Source organism: Chlorocebus sabaeus, chromosome 14, assembly GCF_047675955.1.
Source record: "Chlorocebus sabaeus isolate Y175 chromosome 14, mChlSab1.0.hap1, whole genome shotgun sequence".
Taxonomy (NCBI): Eukaryota; Metazoa; Chordata; class Mammalia; order Primates; family Cercopithecidae; genus Chlorocebus; species Chlorocebus sabaeus.
In genome coordinates, this window is record NC_132917.1 from 92,548,250 (window position 1) to 92,569,623 (window position 21,374).

General features: G+C 43.0%; 1 protein-coding gene across 1 annotated transcript; it reads right to left on the bottom strand.

Annotated features, from left to right (window-relative positions):
- Window positions 1–3,451: 3,451 nt before the first annotated feature.
- On the bottom strand, window positions 3,452–21,280 carry SLC20A1 (solute carrier family 20 member 1). Its single transcript, XM_008008401.3, has 11 exons — window positions 21,172–21,280; window positions 20,139–20,738; window positions 19,839–19,979; window positions 19,567–19,652; window positions 14,474–14,570; window positions 10,108–10,227; window positions 8,198–8,467; window positions 7,532–8,090; window positions 6,737–6,922; window positions 6,078–6,162; window positions 3,452–4,408 (listed from the first exon to the last, which is right to left on the bottom strand). The coding sequence occupies exons 2-11, from the start codon at window positions 20,470–20,472 to the stop codon at window positions 4,247–4,249; spliced, it is 2,040 nt and encodes a 679-aa protein (XP_008006592.3). The 5' UTR covers window positions 20,473–20,738; window positions 21,172–21,280; the 3' UTR covers window positions 3,452–4,246.
- Window positions 21,281–21,374: the final 94 nt, after the last annotated feature.

A 21,374-nucleotide genomic window follows, 5' to 3' on the forward strand; every position in this document is an offset into this window, starting at 1 on the left:
AGCTAACACTGAAGGCTTTGCTTTATAGTTACTCAGTTAGTAGACCACGGTAACTGAAATATGAGCTGTGTTGTCAGGGGACTGGTATTTACCTAAACTGTGGTAACTAAACCCATGCCTATTGAAGCCACCCAAAGGATGGGCTGTCTAGGCCGAAAACAGTGAGGTTAAAATATGTGGTGACCACTTCCCCCACCGAGCCCTAGAACTTTCATTAGTCAGGCTTTTAGCCTTCTGAAGCCTTTCTGGGGTTCCTCCAAGGAAAGAGCGCAACCAGATCACCCTATGTCAGGGTTTCTCAACCTCAGCGCTACTGACATTTCAGCCCAGGTATTTTCTGTTGTGGAGTTGCCCTGTGTACTGCAGGATGCTTACAGCAGCCTCTCTGGTCAGTACCATCCCCCGACTGTGACAACCGAAAATGTCTCCAAATGTTATTACCATAAATGGGATAAGGGAGAGTCACAAATGGGGACTGAGGACAGCAAAAGTCACCCCTAGTGAACTCCTACCCAAGACAAAGGCCCAGTAGTCCCAGAAGTGTCACCCACACTCAGCCAAAAAATGCGAGAGGGAAATAGTAACACAAGTATATCATTTAGATATACAGAGGCAAATACCAAAAGAATAGAAAGTGATTGCCTCATTAAAGGGAAATGCTGGCAGACCTGTTTTTGTTCCAAGCCTTGCTGGACAAGCTGGCTCTTCAATTTCCACATACAACCTTGATTTAAAATAACAAAACTTTTGGTTAAGAAAAGACAATGTCAGTTGGGTGCCGTGGCTCACGCCTGTAATCCCAGCACTTTGGGAGGCCAAGGCAGGTGGATCACCTGAGGTCAGGAGTCTGAGACCAGCCTGGCCAAAGCGGTGAAATCTCGTCTCTACTAAAATACAAAAATTAGTCGGGCGTGGTGGCGCAAGCCTGTAATCCCAGCTACTCAGGAGGTTGAGGCAAGAGAATCGCTTGAACCCTGGGAGGCAGAGATTGCAGTGAGCCGACAACGCGCCATTGCACTCCAGTTGGGCGACAAGAGTGAAACTTGGTCTCAAAAAAAGAAAAAAAAAAAAAAAAAAGGCTATGTCTATGCCAAAAAAAAAAAAAAAAAAGAGCCAGGGTTCTCACCACCATGTGTCCCTGCCCCACGGCAGACTACTGAAGTAGAAATACAACCTCTCTCATCTGGTCCCTTCCTAGCTCTAGGGGCTCCTCTCCCCCAGGTCTACCTGCTCTGTCTACAGAAACACATCCTTGGTGTAGTCAGGGGCGTCCAATATTTTTACTTCCCTGGCCCACACTGAAAAAACTGTCTTCAGCTGGACAAGCTTGGTCTAAGGATTTTCTCAGGTGTTCTGTCCTGAGCCAAGTGAAAATGCCAGGGAGGGTCCTCTTCTCCATGTAATCACTGGGCTCTGAAAGGATCTGGGCTTACGTGAGGTCATCCAGCACCAAGGGAAGGCAGTGCCAGAGCTCTTGAGGGTCTCCCCCTAGACCTTCAGTTCAAGGCCTAATGCTCAGTTGCCCTTTACAACAGCTCCCTACCCTCCCTTCCCTCAAATAAAAAGTCATAAAGCTAGTTTCAGCCGGCCCCAAAGGCTACAGCTAACGTCAATCCTCTGCTAACTTACAATACTGGGCAAATACAGATGTTCTCCCTGCCAGTTTCATCACGTACAAAATCAAGATAAGATCTACCACAAAAGGCCATGAGGATTAAATGTATGTAAAAACTTAAGTGTAAGGCCTGACACTAAATGGCAAACATTCATGGAGAAGTCTTCTGCAAGATCATTAAACTGACAACAGGATGCAATGGTGTGTACCCAGCCAGTGGCCTAACCTCACAGATTCTCAGTGTTGGTTTCTAGCGAAATGCTCTGAATAAACTCAGAATTCAAAAGTATTGTCCCACACCCTCAGGACAGGAACTATCAATCTAGTTTGCCAAGAAATGTACTTTTCATCAACTTCTGATCAAAGGTAAAAAGATCATGGGTCAGGACTGAAGAATCCAATACTGAGAACTTTTAAACGAACTTAGCTACACATTGCCCCCTACTCATTTTTGCTTTCCTTGTACTGATGTCCCTTGAACAACTAGTCTGAACTGCAGAATCTGCTTATATGCAGACTTACTTTCATCTCTGCTATCCCTGAGACAGCAAGACCAACTCCTCCTCTCCTCTTCAGTCTACTCAAGATGATAAGGATGAAGACCTTTATATGCATTTCCACTTAATAAATAGTAAATGTGTCTTCCTTATGGTTTAATATTTCCTTTTCTCTAGCTTACACTATAATACAGTATATAATACATATAACATGTAAAATATGTGTTCACAACTGTTTATGTTATTGCTAAGGCTTCTGGTCAACCGTAGGCTATTAGTAGTCAAGTTTTTAGAATCAAAAGTTGTACATGGCTTTTTGACTGCACGGGGGTTGGTGCCCGACCTCCACACTGTTCAAGGGTTTACCCTAATACCAAAGCTAAAAACAATCTACATAAAATAGTAAAATAAAGTTGTCCATTCAACAGTAAATCTTTGGCTGTTAAAAACCATGAGTAGGCTAGATGCAGTGGCTCACGGCTATAATCCTAGCACTTTGGGAGGCAAAGTCAGGCGGATCACTTGAGGTCAAAAGTTTGAGACCAGCTCGGCCAACATGCCGAAAGCTTGTCTCTACTAAAAATTAGCCAGACGTGGTGAAGAGCGCCTGTAGTCCCAGCTACTCAGGAGGCTGAGGCAGCAGAATTGCTTGAAACCAGAAGGCTGAGGTTGCAGTGAGCCGAGACCACACCACTGCAGTGTCCAGCCTGGCGACACAGCGAGACTCCATCTCAAAAACACAAAGTATCAAAAGAAAAAATTGGAAAAAAACAAAACAAAAAAAACAATACCACGTGTGCTAACATGAAAGTGTATAGGCTGTGTTACTAAGAGGGAAAATGCCAGGTTGCTACAACAGTCCCTATGGAATAATGTCATGCATATTCTGGGGACACAAGAAACGTAACAGGGAGGAGTGGGGAGCTTTAAGTTGGACAGTAGCCCTCACTTGTTAAGATATTCATATCTCCTAAGAATGATAGGCTAGGCGCCGTGGCTCACGCCTGTAATCCCAGCACTTTGGGAGGCCAAGGCGGGCGGATCACAAGGTCAGGAGATCGAGACCATCCTGGCTAACCCGGTGAAACCCCATCTCTACTAAAAATACAAATTAGCCAGGCGTGGTGGTGGGCACCTGTAGTCCCAGCTACTAGGGAGGCTGAGGCAGGAGAATAGCGTGAACCCGGGAAGCAGAGCTTGCAGTGAGCCAAGATCACACCACTGCACTCCAGCCTGGGCGACACAGCGAGAATCTGTCTCAAAAAAAAAAAAAATGATATAAGGTGAACTAATCAGAAGCCTAGATGATACAAGTATGAATGAACACCATGAGAACAAATTTTCTAAAAACTGTAGGCTTTTTTATTCAGTTAAGAGGTAGACAGATGAACATGGAAGGCTGTCCCATTTAACTTGACCAAAGTTCACATTCCACTTCATTCATCCATCCCACACTGCCAGAAATCTTAAAGAAATAACCAAGATTGCCAAAAGGCTTTTCCTTCTTACTTCTTCTTAGCAGTATCAGTCAATGAACTGCTTGCAAAAAAGTTACTAATTTAAATTTTCACTGTGTTCAAAGAACCTCATCCCTCTAAGAAGCTCCCACATATGCCAATAGATCCTGCCACTACTGACAGGAGGGCAGAGTACCATGACTCTACTTATATAAGAGACTACAAGGGAAGTTTTAGTTATATTTTTTGTTGTGAAATCCCTGTGCATGTTAGGGCAGAAGCTGGTGAAACCAACGAAGCAGAGCATACTCTGTCAAATACCTCTGCATGGTTGTTTAAAAAAAAAAAAATCACAAGTCATCTTCAGAGACAACATTAAAACATAATGGAATTGAAGCCTGATACAAAAAGTAGAGAAATATGTACAGGAATTCACAGCCCAGAAGGAAAGGGGACCTCAGCAGGAGCCAGTGGAACCCTGGCTATTTTACAGAGCTAATTTTGAGACAATTCATATTTAGCACAAAAGCAATTATAGCACAAGTAACACTTCCCTCCTCTGGCTCCCAAATAAAAAGACTCTTGTCAGTCTTCAATAACACCGTAATCATTCTTCGGGGAGCAGGAATACCTAAGGTGGTCCCAAACATTGACACAAATTTTAATCTCAAACAGCTTCACATTCTGAGGATGACATATCTGAAGACTGCCATGATGGCAGCACTGATAACTCCAGAAATGGGGACTGTGACAAACCAGGCCATAAAAATGTTACGAAAGAGACGCCAGTCAACAGCCTTCTTGGACCGGAGCCAGCCAACAGACACAACAGAGCCCACCTAAAAGAGAAACAGACCAAGGAAACAGGTAATTAAACTGGCAATGGTATTTTGGCAAACAGACACCTGAGACTGTTTGGACAAGGAGCCCCAGACCCCTGGACAAGACCAAGTCCAAGAAAGCTGGTTTATAATAGGTTAAGAAGATGGGAAAATGAAGGCAATTTGAAAATCCAATCATAATCTATACTAACGGTAGTAAAAGGACACAAGAACTATTTCTTTTCCCCTTCTAAGCTACAAAATTTAATGAATATATACTGTTTATATATTTATTTTATTTTATTTTATTTTGAGACAGAGTCTCATACTGTTGGCCAGGCTGGAGTGCAGTGGCACAATCTCGGCTCACTGCAACCTCTGCCTCCCGGCTTCATGTAATTCTCCTGCCTCAGCCTCCCAGGTAGCTGGGATTACAGGCACCCGCCACCACGCCCAGCTAATTTTTTGTATTTTTAGTAGAGACGGGGTTTCACTATGTTGGCCAGGCTGGTCTCAAACTCCTGACCTCGTGATCCACCCGCCTCGGCCTCCCAAAGTGCTGGGATTACAGGCGTGAGCCACCGCGCCCGGCCTATACACTGCTTTTAACAACAAATTGCGCTGTAAGTCTTCCTAAGATTATTTACAGAGTGGCTGATACTAAATCTAATAAACAATTGCTGTGAGACACAACCTGGCAGCAAACAGATGACTCAGCAGGATCCATGATGGACCAGCTTAAATGCTCTTAAGGAAAGCAGTTTCTTTCTTTTCCTATAATTATTAGATTATCATCAGACAACCTTAAGATTTGTTTTGTTTCTCAGTATTTCAATCCCGAGAGGCTCTGAATATATGCCTTCTGTAAATAAACTGCCTTGCCAACATTTTGGCAAGCCTCATAGACTTGTTAAAACCAGGCCTTCAGCCACCACAAATGGCAGCAGAAACCCACCTGGCCAGAATTAAAGCACCCACCAGTTTTTAAGCATATACCTACCCTGCTCTGAATGGCTTCCCCAAAGACAAAGAACATAATGGTGTCAGCCGGGAGCAGTAGCTCGCGCATCTAATCCCAGAACTTTGGGAGGTCAAGCCAGGTAGATCACCTGAGGTCAGGAAGGAGTTCATGACTGGCCTGGCCAACATAGTGAAATCATGGGTCTACTAAAAATACAAAAATTAGCCAGGCATGGTGGCAGGTGCCTGTAATCCCACCTACTTGGGAGGCTGAGGCCCAAGAATCACTTGAGCCCAGGAGGCGGAGGTTGCAGTGAGCCAAGATTGTGCCACTGCACTCCAGCCTGGGCCACAGAGAAAGACTCCAACTCATAAGTAAATAAATAAAACATAATGGTGCCAAGTAGAAATGACTGAGATTTTAAAAATATATATATATTATAAACAGACTACAAGGAGGGAGGATTAAGTAACAAAGGAAGAGGTTAGTAACCAGAAATGACAGTAAGCTCTATATAAAAGAATGTTTCTATTATTTGGGGAGAATATCTATTTAATTGCTTAAACAAGAATAGACACAAGAAATTGTATGCTTGTCCTAGATTTATGAACTCTTCAAGACTCCAATTGCACAAAACCTTCTAGATCAAAGTATCAGAGAAGTAAAATTAAAAACCCTACATATTAGAAGAACCATTTGAAAGACACACATTGGAATTACACTTACTTTACAATGTGTTGTACTGATGGGAAGGCCAATATTTGATGCAATCACCACAGTGAGGGCAGATGCCAGTTCAATACTGAAGCCACTATAGACACAAAAGGATTCTTGTCAGGAAGTGAGTTTGACTCTTTTGAGAAGCTAACGCTACGCCTAAAGTTAACACAGTCCTGTTTTGTTCTACTCAGTCACAAAACCTCCACTGACATCTTTACGTGCTATAACCCCTAAGACTATCTACTTCATTTAAATCAGGCCACGGATGCCCAGTTTCCTTATTCGAAGGTTTCAAGTTTTACGTTTTTCTGAAATCCCACTATTAAATAAAATTTGCACGTTTATTTTGAAGAGTTTGGTAAACATTGAGTCTTAGCTCCCAAGTAAAGACAAATAAAAGGCAAGTGTACGTAACTATCCCCTCTTAGCACGCACAGCTTTCTCAGAAAAGTCATTTTCTTCAGAGACCCCCAGAGCTGAATGGGTAAAATGTCTGACCAAAATGTTTAAGGGCCAGACAAGTAAAATCTAAAAAGAACACACCGACAATAAGAACATCAGGAACTTGGTTACGTTCAACAAGAGATTTGTGTTAGCACTCGACAGTATTACATCTCTGAAAAAAATGAGTACTGACATTTGTAGAACCTGCTCCACCTACTTACCTAGAGGGTGTGATCGGTGTCAGATCCTTCCCCATGGTCTGGATAACTCTTCTTCCCCAAACCCACAGACCAATACAGATACCAACACCACCATAGAGTAGAAGCCATATTGGTGTTGCCACTTTTGAAGAAACATCTCCCGTGTCATAAACCAAATATAAAGCAACCAGAGGCCCAATGGCATTGCTGGAAGAGACAAAGAGGGCAGAAGTGACTTTTCAGGCAGAACTAGATCTTGGCAAGACCCAATCTGCTGAATGACCTACCAGGTTGTCTAAAGTACAGCTTTCAAGCTCATCTGGCAAAAGGGCCTTTCTTTCTAAGGACATAAATGGAACCCCAACGTATACAACAGAAATATGAACACAGCTCTGATGGAGGGAATGCCACGCAAATGGTGGCCTCTTTCCTCCTATAGGCAGCTTAAAGCAACTCTTGGGTTCCAATAAACAGTTTACAAACCAAACTACAAAATCATTCTATATTCATCTTACATCTTATCTTACATGCCACAATTCATTATCAAAGAACTGAATCTCATCTTGAAGACAAAAGCCTTCTCTGTGAAGAATATCTGTTTATATTTATCAACTACAAAAATAAACACTGTTTGTAATTCCTCTGAAGAATAAAACTGTACTGTCTCATTATGTCAAGAACTGCTATTACCTCATCCTATTTGGGTTATTTGGGGTCCCGTAAATGCTAGGAGTACCACTACCACAAGCACAGGCTATGACAAGGATAAACAGTTTAAAAATAGGGTTAGCAACACTAAGATCAATGTCAACTGACCTTACGTCATTGCCACCATGGGCGAATGACCCAAAGCAGGCTGTAAGGATCTGCAGGAACTGGAAGAGGAGAGAGACTTCAGGCTTATCCTGGTCATACCATTCTTCTAGAGAGCCATGACTTCCTTTTCTGTCACCTAGACCCATCTCTGCCTTGACACTCATGTCTATCTCAGATGCCGAGTGAAGGTCAGACACAGCATTGCAGTAACTAGTGTAACTGTCCATTCGAATTCGCTTCCTGGAGTCTGCATTAGGCCACGTCAGCTTCTCTATTTCTTCGCCCTTCTGTTCACCTTCTTTGGCACGGAATGAATCCAGAGGCATGCCACATATTGCCATGGTATAGGAAGTATAGCTATTATTGCGCCTTAAGGGTTTGTCACCAGAGTCTCCCATGCAATCTCCCACCTTGGCCAGATGTAATTTATGGAGCAGCTCTTTGTACAAGCCAGAATCCTTATGCACGGTGTGATACTGGTAGTGGCCACTGGAGTTTATTTGGTTGCTGACAGCTTGACTGAACTGGACAAGGTTCCCATTAGGCAACTGCACTGCACCTAGTCAAGACCACCAAGGTGACATTCAATACAAAAAGCATCAGATCCAAAACAATAACCTCCTCACCACCGCAGGTAACAAAGTGAAAGCAGGAATTCCAACTCACCATTCACGGTGCTATCTATGCTGGTTTCCTCTTTCAAGTCCACGCTGGGAAGCCTCTCTCGCTCTGGAGCTTCCTCCAAATCTCCAAGTTTGAATGAGACTGTTCTCTCCTCCACCACAGCCTGGAGGGGCAGAGTGGCAGGCCCTATCTCAGAAACAGGATTCCTGTTTTCAATATCACTGGCAGACAACTTTGTTTCTTCATGGTCTTCTTTCAAGCTATTCTTTTTTTCCATTAAGGGGCTTTCAGAAGGACTACACTTTATTTCTCCTAGAAAAAAAAAAAAAGGGTTTTTTTGGTTTGGTTGTGACCCTACTACTTTTTCCTCCACCCCCAAAAAACTCATCTCAAAACAAGAATGTATGTGAACTTCAGTTACCATTCAGGAACATTTTTCCTGCCTGCTTGATCATTTGCCAGCAACTGTCACCTGGGAACCACCAGCAATGCAGGACACCCTACGTCAGGGGTCCCAAAGTTTTCCTGTAAATATTTTAGGTTTTATGGGCTTCTGTAGCACATTCTTGTTTTTTTATTTTTACAACCCTTTACAGCTGTAAGAACCCTTCTTAGCTCCCTGCCGACTCATTCTGTAGTGGAAAGTAGCTCAACCATGGGGCTGATAATCTGAAACTAAAAGTCTGAACTGTATCGAATTCTGTTCCTTTGAAAAGAGGATTCTCTCAAATTTCAGTCCAACAATTCGAGCAAAGTGGCACAGCTCAATGCAGGGAACTAAAGACGACCACTTTAATTTCCATCTCTATAAAACAAAAAGATGTGCATCATGGCTCTAAATCCCACAGGGAGACCAGAGTATCTTCTGCCTCGCTCTCATGCCAGTGCTCAGTATGCTGACCTATCCATTCAGGCACCTCCAACTACAGACTTTCTAACATAAAGCAAGACTTATCTCATCTCCTCCCAGAGAGGGAAAATGAGGTCAGAGAGTCCTGAAAGCCTGGTTTCCACCGTGCGCTCGGCACAGCCAGACTAGCACAGAACCTCTCGGAGGCCCCTTGGTTCAGCTGCGGTGACGCAGCATTCTTCCTAACGCCACTGCAGTCTGTGCATCCCTCACCTTCCAAAGGATAAACTTGAAATTGCTAACCCAGCCCTCACATAGATGAAAAGGGCAGAAGGATAACTTGAAATTGCTAACCCAGCCCTCACATAGATGAAAAGGGCAGAAGGATAACTTGAAATTGCTAACCCAGCCTTCACATAGATGAAAAGGGCAGAAAATGATTCTTTTAAGGGGAAAAAAAAAAAAAGCCTGATACTAACCAAAATTTACTCAGTATTACAGAAGTGTGTTGTAATGGCCTAAACGATTCCCTCATACGACACCTGAAAATGTTTACTTCTAGAATCTGTGCTACAATTCTAGCAGACACACAATGTGTTTGTATATGTATTTGTATTGTACACTGCAACACAATGTCTACGTGTATTCTAGCCCATATACAACATGTACACATTAGACTTAGCTTTGCTTGTCTCAATCTGAAGTTATACACAGAAGTAGTTGGGGTATTTACCTCTAAGAAAATATCTTGTACCTACCCCTTATTTTTCATTAAGGTATCCTCATACTTCTCAGTAAATGTAGGCTATGATTTCTCAATTTACCTATCATGTCATTGGCAACTGATCAATGAACATTAAAAAAAAAAAAGTTCAATGCCCAGATTGTCTCTACAGCATAGGATGAATACTCTCTATCACTAGGGTCTTAGGTCATGTAGGTCCACTTAAGAACACAGTTTGGACAACAAACCCATATCCTCAAATTTCTCTTTAAAATCTCTTATTTTGCCAGTGTCTCCTGATAGATTTTTACAGGTGGCCAAATAAAAAAGAAACACAACATTATCAGATAAATTTTTCTGTTATAAGTTATTACTTACGTTCAATTTTTCTCTTCATCCTGGGACACACAAAGAACCAGACGATAAGGGCACAGAAAACCGCACATCCCACCGAGATGAGGATGGTACCCCACAGAGGAAGTTTGTCAAAGCCCAGCACTAGGAGATAAAATGGTGCATCTTGAAAACCCCAGGGCAACAGCCCCCTGCAATACTGTGCAAACCCTCCTCTGGGGACTGAGGCGTTCCCCATGCCAGCCCATCACCCTTGACAACTGCTGCCAGATTTAAGTGCACAGGATTACTGGGCTAGTGCCTATACAAATTTGGGAGAAAAACTCAATGATCATCTGAAAACCCGCACCAGCCCGGCCCACCTGAACACCTGCGGGACTCAAGTGTCCTATGCTTCTCAACATATAGCCTTTTTCCTTTCTTCACCTTGGAAGATAATAAGGATCACTACATGCTAAAGACCTATGACTAGCTATGAAAAAGACGGTGTTCCACTCCCTAGCTCATGATCATAACCGCCATATATTCCATTACCACCTCCAAACTTCACGTTAAAACAATGTCTCAGTAGTCACATTTGTCATGCTGACAGAATTCTGTAAAAAGGTGATTATATTCATTGTACTGGCCTTTACTTTTAGTAAAATGCTTTAATGAGATTATCTCCTTGAAAGCAATATCAAAGATACAGAAAACAAGGATATTATCTATCAAAAGTTAATAATTGAAGGAATAGTTTTAAAAGTTTTGTCTTTCGGCCAGGCAAGGTGGCTCATGCCTGTAATTCCAGCACTTTGGGAGGCCAGGCAGGCAGATCACTTGAGGTCAGGCGTTCGAGACCAGCCTGGCCAACATGTCAAAACCCCGTCTCTACTGAAAATACACAAAAAAATTAGCCGGGCATGGTGGTGGGTGCCTGTAGTCCCAGCTACTGGGGAGGCTGAGGTGAATCACTTGACCCTGGGGGTGCAAGATGGAGGCTGCAGTGAGCTGAGATTGCGCCACTGTACCCCAGCCTGGGTGACAAAGTGAGACTTTGTCTCCAAAAAAAAAAAGTTTTGTCTTTCACACACACGAAAAGTTTAGGGGTAATTTCACTAACAAGTCTTATCTTAAAAAAAGACTTGCCTAGCAACACTCGTCACATGGTTTAAGGATGAGTAATATTAGTCATTATCTGATTGTCATATGCATGCCAGTACGCTCCAAACCATTAGTCTGTACTACAGACAGAAGTAAAGCACCGGCCAGGCACAGTGTCTCACACCTGTAATCCCAGCACTTTGGGAGGCTGAGACGGGCAGAGCACCTGAGGTCAGGAGTTCAAGACCAGCCTGGTGAAACCCCGTGTCTACTGAAAATACAAAAATTAGCCAGATGTGGTGGTGGGCACCCGTAATCCCAATTACTCGGGAGGCTGAGGCAGGAGAATCACTTAAACTCGGGAGGTGGAAGTTGCAGTGAGCCAAGATCGCGCCACTGCACTCCATCCAGCCTGGGTGACAAGAGTGAAACTCCATCACAAAAACAAAAAAGAAGTAAAGCATTATATAATCCTACTTAAGTCTAACAGATGTTATAATGATCTCTAGCTACTCAGGAGACTGAAGTAGGAGAACCCCCTAAGCCCAGGAATACAAGGCCAGCCTGGGCAACACAGCAAGACCCCATCCCTGGAAAAAAAAAAAAGGTAAAAAAAATATATATAAAAGATATTATAATGATCTGCAGTTGATATCTAGAAATAGCTTAGTTACTTCTGCTTGTTTTGCTTTATTCTGCTTGCTATGTATGAAATCACAGATGTTCCTCAACTTACAATGAGGTTATGTACCTATAAACCCATCAAAAAGTCAAATAACTGAAGACTGAACCATGAAGTCAGTGATTGTACTTATAAACTGGAAATTCTATTAAACCCCCAAATGATTAATCTTTAAAAATAGATACAAGGCCACACGCGGCGGCTCACGCCTGTAATCCCAGCACTTTGGGAGGCTGAGCTGGGTGGATCACCTGAGGTCAAGAGTTCGAGACCAGCCTGGCCAACATGGTGAAACCAAGTCTCTACTAAAAATACAAAAATTAGCTGGGGCGTGGTGATGCACATGTGTAATCCCAGCTACTCTACTCAAGAGGCTGAAGCAGAAGAACTGCTCGAACCCGGGAGGTGGAGGCTGCAGTGAGCCAAGATTGCACCAATGCACTCCAGCCTGGGTGACAGGGCAAGACTCCGTCAAAAAATAAATAAACAAACAATCAGAAACAAATTGAGGTCCCTTCAAAATTGGTTTTTGTTGTTGTTTTTTTTCTTTTTATGAGACGCACTGCTGCCCAGGCTGGAGCGCAGTGGCACGATCTTGGCTCACTGCAACCTCCACCTCCCAGGTTCAAGTGATTCTCATGCCTCAGCCTCCCAAGTAGCTGGGATTACAGGCGCCTGCCACCACACCGGGTTAGTTTTTCTAGTTTTTAGTAGAGACAAGGTTTCACCATCTTGGCCAGGCTGGTCTTGAACTCCTAACCTCATGATCCACCCACCTCGGACTCCCAAAGTGCTGGGATTACAAGCATGAGCCACGGCACCTGGCACCAAACTACAACTCTACGGTGACTATATATCTTTTCATTTTAATTTCTGCTTTCAGTTTTGATCATGTGGTCACACAAACTAAAATATACATGAAAGTATTGTCTATCACAAGTTGGTCTACATTCCAAGTCAAAAGGGGAAGAGACTGGTTTTTCTCATAAATGATCCATAAAGGACCGAACAAAAATATCTAAGTTTCTGTTTTCAAAATGATTCTAATTTCACTTAACTCTGAGCTTTGCTTCTACCATGTAAACAATGAGTCCTAAGAGCCTCAATAGGAGACTTTTTAGCTTATCACAAATAACTCATTTTACAATGGAAATCTGGCATACAAGCTTCTCTTCACCTGCACATACGAGTTCAGTAAATCCTAAGAACAATATTTTCTTAAATATGTCTGTTTTGTTGCTGATCATTCCAATAAAAGAAAGATTAAAAATACTTAGCTCCATCTAACAAAATGCACATATAATCTCTGAATCTAAAATAAGATAAAAAATTAAAATATTGGCCGGGTGTGGTGATCATGCCTGTAATTCCAGCACTTTGGAAGGCTGAGGCAGGTGGATCACCTGAGGTCAGGAGTTGGAGATCAGCTTGACCAACATGGAGAAACCTCATCTCTACTAAAAATACAAAATTAGCTGGGCGTGGTGGCGCATGCCTATAATCCCAGCTACTTGGGAGACTGAGGCAGGAGAATTACTTGAACTCGGGAGCTGGAGGTTGTGGTGAGCCAAGATCATGCCATTGCATTCCAGCCTGGGCAACAAGAGCAAAACTGTCTCAAAAAAATAAATAAAAAATGAAAATATTTAGCTAACTCTATTTTGGGTCAGCAACTTACCACTTCAGTGCGGTTTAAGCAAGTCACAACCCATTAGTCAAAACTGAAATCATTTCAGTGGGCCACAACAAATGTTAAAAAAAAAAGAGAGAGAGATAATTTGAAAATATGGGTGCATAGCACATAGTAAGCATAAGTGGCTTCACGACACTCTTTCAGTTATCTTTCTCTCTGCATACATACACGTGTGTCCTCTATTTCATCCAGTGGGTCACAGTATAAAGAATAAAAATCACTGCCTATGTAGTCACAGACTATCAGGTCAAATGAGCCAAGATACCAAAACTGTACTGTCTTGCCAGTTATAAGTTACCCATCTTTTGTTGTTGCTAAACTTGTAGCACCATAATTTAATCCATGCCTTGCCTTAGTCCCAAACATGAAAGTCATCAACATTTCAACCTTTATATTCTCACAAATTATTTTTCCTCTTAGCTGCATGAATTCTTCTTCCAAGTGCACTTAGAGCAGGTGGCAAACATCCCAACTCTTCTCATTCAAGCAGATTCATGGAAGTTTAGTACTTAGAAACAATAGTATCTCCATTTGGGAGAGAAAAATGAGAATATCCAGCAAACCAGTCCTAAACGACTGATTACTGAAGATCAGATATAACTAACGACTTCAGTAGTTGAGGTCAGTATTAATTCCAGCATTTTTAGCATAGACAGGAGAAAGGGAAGGAGATGATCATATTATCTGTGGATCCTGTGAAGACTAAAGAGGAAAGGTCTGTAGTGATTTAGAATCTGAGCAGGTCTCTTTGGTTGAAAAACTATCTAGGTTAACTCAGCGTACACTAGCCTGCAGCCTTCTGAAATGGGCGCAGGCCAGCCACCTTCTAGGAGATTTCAGCCCTGTAAAGCAAAAAGGGGTAAATTGGGCATTTAATGCAAGTTTTGTAAACAACTTTAAATTCACATTTAAATATTTTGATAGTTACTTACACGGTGCTCCAGTATACATGATGGAAAAGAGGTTTATTCCAACTGTGCAGGCATAGAAAACTGGCAAAGCTCGCAAACCATTAGGAACTGGATCTGCCTGTAAAACATTATTAAGATCAGTATCTTAAAAGGTATGAAGGTTAACCCATTTTCACGGAATCTTTTAACAGGGTAGGTTTGGGAATTATAGTGCCAGTAACTGTTCCTCCAGAGCAGTTTCCAAGGACAACTGGGTTTTTCCTGCATTTGCGCCTGGAATTCTTCCTACAAAGGCTAATTCCAACTTCTACCTGTTTTTTTTTCTTTTTTCTATTTTTAATAACAAGGCTAACTGTACCAGTGACTGACAACATCCTGAATAAAGATTACAATACCCACATTCTAAGGTACCCAAAAGCCCTAACGTAAACTTGAGCACACATCTGAGGAGAGGCTATACTCTACGTCTGTAAGAGATGTCAAGCAACAGACTATGTTAGCGTCTTGCTTACCTGACTTCATACCTTCAAAGACTAAAAATACAACATGCGGACTATACCTACGGCAACCATCTCATCTAAACATCTGACAAAGATGCCATAATTAATGCTTTACCAAAGTTCAACGATAATAACTGATTGCACACAAGGTCGTCCACTCACTCAACAGACTGTGTGCCAAGCACTATTCTGGGCACTGACTGAAATACAGGAGGGAGTAAGACCAAGTTCCTGTTCTAATAGAACTGACACTCACCTTCTAGTATGGAATAATGTAAAATAGTGACAAAAGCTGTGAAGAAAAATAAAGAAGGGTAAGAGGAGAGTGATGGGGGGGCACCATTCGGGTGGGGAAGAGTCAAGGAATGAGCATGACATAAATGTAGTAAGCTAGCAGCTTGTGTACATTAACTAGGGGTAGAGAAGGGGCAAACCACCTGATGATTTGGGTGCTGAATGTTCCAGACAGAGGTATCAGCAAGTGCAAAGGCCCTGAGGCAAAAATTTGAAATGTTTAAGGAACAGTAAGGCCAGTGACTAAAAACAAGAACTCTACCATACCTAGTATGTATTAATTCTATAGGAGAACACCCAAGTCAAACACCAAAAGAATGGACGAGGCTAGGCGTGGTGGCTCACACCTGTAATCCCAGCACTTTGGGAGGCCAAGGCAGGAGAATCATGAGGTCAGGAGATCGAGACCATCCTACGTAATATGGTGAAACCCTGTCTCTACTAAAAATACAAAAAATTAGCCGGACATGGTGGCAAGCATCTGTAGTCCCAGCTACTCAGGAGGCTGAGGCAGGAGCATCACTTGAACCTGGGAGGCGGAGGTTGCAGTGAGCAGAGACTGGGCCACCTCACTCCAGCCTGGGCAACAGAGCAAGACTCCCTCTTAGGAAAAAAAAAAAAAAAAAAAAAAGTGGGAGCAAAGATCTGAATACATACATGGGAAGGCTAAAAACTTTATAAAGACCTTAACCTAAAAGTCTTAATGCTATCTTGATCACAATTCCAATGGTAAATCTTGGGGAGCAAAAACAGAGAGTAAAACCCTACAGCTTCTACCAATAATCAACACACTGGAAAGTCAGTAGCTTAAGACCAATGAAACAAGGGAAAGCGCAGACCCAAGTGTAAAGTAAAGGTACCATTTCAAATTAGCAGAGACGGGCGCTCACTGAAAACCACTCTAAAATTTAACTCTTATCTATAGTTTAATAGAGAATATTAACAGATAGTGAAACAGTCAAAACAAAAACAATAGCCTACAGAAATCAAGAAATGTTAAGCATCCTTGAATAACTAACTCAACAGTGGTCAAACTCTGAGGGCAGTCAACAAAATTAGGAAACTAAGGTGTGTATTTTTATTCTAAAGACTAGTCTTAAGAAAATGCAGGTCAGGTGTGGTGGTGGCTCACGTCTGTCTGTAATCCCAGCACTTTGGGAGGATGAGACAGGGGGATGGCTTGAGCCCAGAAGTTCAAGACCAACCTGAGCAACAGAGCAAGACCCTACCTCTATAAAATATGAAAAGTTAGCCAGATGTGGTGGCACACACCCGTAGTCCCAGCTACTCTGGAGGCTGAGGCAGGAGGATTGCTTGAGCCTGGGAGGTCAAGGCTGCAGTGAGCTACAATTAAGTTACCGTACTCCAGCCTGGGTGACAGGGCAAGACTTCGCTTCTTAAAAAAAAAAAGGGCCAGGTGCGGTGGCTCAAGCCTGTAATCCCAGCACTTTGGGAGGCCAAGGCAGACAGAGCACTTGAGGTCAGGAGTTCGAGACCAGCTTGACCAACATGGTGAAACCCTGTCTCTACTAAAAATACAAAAATACTAGTTGGGTGTGGTGGCACGCACCTGTAATCCCGGCTACTCAGGAGGCTGAGGCAGAATTGCTTGAGCCCGGGAGGCAGAGGTTGCAGTGAGCCCAGATTGTGCCACTGCATTCCAGCTTGAGCGACAGAGTGAGACTCTGTCTCAAAAAAAAAAAAAAAAAAAAAAGCCTCCAAAAAACCCAACCCAAGACTCTCACCCCCAAAAATTAAAACCCTTTAAGGTTTTAAAGACATTATGTGGGGACTTCTCAATAGATTTTGAAAGATATTTCATAATATGGTTATCTATAAATCAAATTGTAATTGACTAGCCAGAAGTAGCAGCCTGTGTATTTATTATCCTGTATTATAGCCCAATTAAGTATTCCCCGAGGTAAACAAATCTGAGGTACTCTCTATGCAAAGTTGTTGGGGATGGGGTAGGGTATGAATTACACTACTATACCAATAGTTTATTACGAAATACAGGTTCACGGTTTAAAAAAAATAACAAAAGTTCTGGAGAGTCTAGGAAGAAGGTAAAACAAGGAAAGTCTCTCATCATTGTACAGATCCACCTAACACACAAGTAAAACTTCACCTGGAAATAATGTGAATGCCTCCTCGTCTAGTCATGTGGGATGGGAAAGAAGGTCTTCACAAAACCCCCCATCTTCACCAGAATAGTTTACTTTTACGTATTGGATATTCTGGTTTTGTCTAAAGAAAAGGGAAGATATCCTAGATATATTTCTAACAAATGAGAATGCCAAAAGCCCTGTTTCTGTTTTCTTTGACTAGAATTTAAAAATACTCAACAGGAGCACTGAACAATATTCCTTCTGTGCAATGCCAGTCCTAAACAGAACTAACTCACCTCCATTCTGTCTGTTCCCACCAGATTCTCAACATGCTTGGAACAAACATTCAGAGAATAGAAAATGTTTAAAAGCAATTTTTTGAAATTTAAAAAAAAAAATGTTATTTTAATCTTAATTTTCAAGATAGACATTTAAGAGTTGGACTGTATCTTAATGGTCAAATATTCAGATTTTAGCAGTTAGGATACCCAAAGCTTACCAGTCTAAGGATATTTTCTTGAAATTTAACTCCTAAAAGGAAGCAAAAATATTCATACTCATCTGAAAAACTCCTGTTACTGAGGGATTGGCCTGCAAGAGTGTGTGTGTGCGCGTGCACAGAGTGGGGGAAGATCCTCAAAGTCAATACTGTTTTAAACACTATGCCAATCATTCTTCATCATTTGATCATGCCCATTCCCATACCCATATAAGACATATACAATTAAGAAATCAGTTACCATATCTAACTTCAGCTCTCACTAACACCGCAGGGGTATGCATTCCTCAAATGAGAGGTTCTGGGCACCTGAGAATCCTTCTTTGCACCTCAGAGGACCACCATTCCCCCTCCGGGGAATAAGTGTTTTGTGGAGGCGAAACACACAAACCCTCTCCAAAAACAAAATGATCTACTACTCAGTAATCAACACAGGGCCAGAATAAATCTGTACCAAGCAGGAATTCACAACAGGAGATCCTACTAATGCTTCTGACTCTCTGTTAAGTAGCAAGATATAGGGTTCTAATAAAAACACTAAAAAAAAAAATCTGGTCCATCACTACTGGTGAGCCTCTAATTTAAGCATCCTAGTATCATACACTACAGTTGTAGGGAGTGGGAACACAGATGCTTATCGCATCTGTCTGCTGAATAAAACAGTACCAAACTTAAGAGTTCAAACATATCAATGAACTGTTTACTCTCAAATTATACCAAGCTAAAGATATTTCAAGTTTTCAAAGTGTTAAACTGCTCTATTCTGCCAGATTCCAGCTGTGGAAAAGTGATCAGTGAATCACTTCACTAGTCATAGAATTTCTACAGAGAAGAGACAAATCTTTCCCTAGAGAAGCTTAGAACTAGACCAGACAAGTGGGTCTGCACATTTTTACCTGCTGGGATTTATGCTATCTCACTCAGATTTCTAGAGTTTAGGAACATTTTTAAGAACTTACAATGGATTGTTAAGAGCCATTCACCTTAGAAAAAGGACAACTTTGTTTCCTGAGAAAAATGCATTTATCCTCACTGTAACTCAGTCCTATGCCAACATAATCCCCTGTCAACATTTATTCTGGAGCCAGCATGACTTCTTGATAAAAGAAATGCTACTGGGTCACTTAAAAGGGATTTTCAAATGGACAGGAAATTAAATGGCTGCCTGAATTTTTTTTTTCTTTAGCCAAAAACTACCTTTAACTCGTTCTTTTCACCTATTCTGAGAAATTGGAGTCAAGTCACTATGGGAGGCAGAGTCCTCATCTAGAAGCTTATAAACTGGTTATGATAATCAGCACTGCAGAGACCCATTTAACTGGCAGCTTACTAAAAAAGCCACAGGGAACACTGTCTTGAACTCCAAGCTTACGCATTATATTAGCCTGAATATAATGGTGGTTTAAACAAATAATCTGTATACAGCTACACAAAGCCACCCAAAATAAATTTCCGTATTTTTTTGCTCCCAGCTTCTCCTATTTCTTGGCACATCATAGTATTCAATTCTTCCTTCCTGACTGCCCTCTTGAGTATTAAAAACTTGCTTTCAGAGAACTCCACAACACACAAGACATGAACAGAACAAATAACTTTTTTTAACTTTCTAAGGCCACATATCTATACACCAATCACATCTGCAAAAATACCACTGGGTTTGAAATCGATTGGGTGTGCTCCATGAAAGGTCTTCATACAAGGGAGAAGGGTTACCTTATGGAGGATGAATGCACGAACTAGGAAGAATAAAATTCCAGACATAATTCCAGAAAGCAGTGGGGACACGAACCAAGACATCACTGGAATAGAACACATTAAGAAAAAATATCAAATAATGAAAATCAGAAACCAGAAACCACTTTTAAATGTTTGAGTTCAAAATTCTTTGGTCTGTCCCTCCACGTTAGAACACATACTCCCATATCTAATGCCATGGTAACAAACGACAAACACGAAAATGAGAAGCCATTTGGAATTAAACGTACCAATTTTTATCAGTTCAGACCACTTGACACCCTCCTGCCCCTTTGCCACGAGGGAGAAACCAATGGTTGCACCAACAATACAATGAGTTCCAGAAATGGGGAGCTTCAAAAACGAAGCAACGAGTTGCCACACAGCAGAACCTGAAACAGTCAAGTTTTATTAAGTAAATGGCAAAATTCCATTATGAAAGTGGCGCATTCAGAAAGGTTAATCTGAAAGGTTAAGCACAAAAATGGAACCACCCATGATACAAATTTGCTCACCCACCACGAAGAGGACAAAACCTAAAAAGAACTTACCAAACATAGCACTGACTGAGCCGGCCATCAGCAGCCCTTGAGTCGAGTTGTACATCTTCACGTCAATCAAGCCCTTCCGGATGGTTTCGCTCACTTTGGCCCCCAGTAAGACAGAGCCCACTGTTTCAAAGATGCTAGCTAGGATGCAGGCTTGCTTCAGGGTCACTACACCTGAGCCCACAGCTGTACCAAAAGAATTTGCTACATCATTGGCTCCCACGGAGAATGCCAAGACAAATGCAATAACGAAGCCCAGGATGAGCATCCATAGGTAGTCCACCAAAGGACCAGAAGCGGCGGTAGCAGCTGTAGTACTGGTAATCAGCGTTGCCATTCTCTAGAGTAGTGGTTGTTTAGTAAGAGAACTACTGAGCGGCTTTCAAGATGTGTAAACAGAATATGAGGTATCAAAAATGCTATAATAAATAATATATATTATATAAAATTAAATACTGTAAACTACGGCACAGAAACCGAGCTGGGGAGTTACTGCTATACGCTGCGTATGGGCATCTGTTGTCTGGGGTTTCTTTGGCTCAAGAGGGCTAAAAGCACGGAGCAGAATTCCATGGCGGAGAAGAGAAAGGACGCAAGTTCATCCTGCGGGGGAGGGGGAAAGTAACAATAGCTGCGTGCCCCTGAGGGGCCAGTGGGGCACCCCGCTCTGCCCACGCGCCCGGGGCCCCGCAGTGGCCCCTGCGGGCTACTCCAGACCCCCATCCCCAGTAGCACGCGCGAGACGGCCGGGCACGTGGCTCAGGGTCCTCCGCGGCCCGCGCGCGCCCAGCCCAGCCCCTGCGCTGCCAGCCCGCGCGCGCCCTCCGCGCGAAAACCGGAAAAGGGCCGTTCCCGCGCGCGCCGCCCAGGGACCGCCAAAAAGGCCCGCGGGCGGGCGGACGGGCGGAGTGGAGGCGGCCAGCTGCAACGAGAGAAGCCAGTCGCGCCGCCCACGCCGGCTGCCTCCAGCGCCACGGCGTCCGCGCCCGGCCCCCGGGAGAAGAAAGAGCCTTTACGAGGCGGCGCCACTACTCACCAGGGAAAAGGGAGGGCGGAGCGGGAGACGAGGAGATCGAGGCGGCAGCGGGAGCCACGGGTCGCGCCTGCGGTCGGCGAGCACACGGCCCGGGTCGGCGGCACCGGGGACAGCTCCGCGGGACTCACGACTTATTCAGGAAGCAGCCGCGGGGGGGCCTCAGCAGCCGAGAAGAAGCACGCAGCGAACGCCGGCAGCCATCA

Coding starts and splice junctions, on each gene's coding strand:
- SLC20A1 (XM_008008401.3), bottom strand. CDS start 20,472: ATGGCAACGCTGATTACCAGTACTACAGCTGCTACCGCCGCTTCTGGT. Junction 19,980..20,138: donor CTCAGTCAGTGCTATGTTTG/GTAAGTTCTTTT, acceptor TGACTGTTTCAG/GTTCTGCTGTGTGGCAACTC. Junction 19,653..19,838: donor GTCTGAACTGATAAAAATTG/GTACGTTTAATT, acceptor GTTCTATTCCAG/TGATGTCTTGGTTCGTGTCC.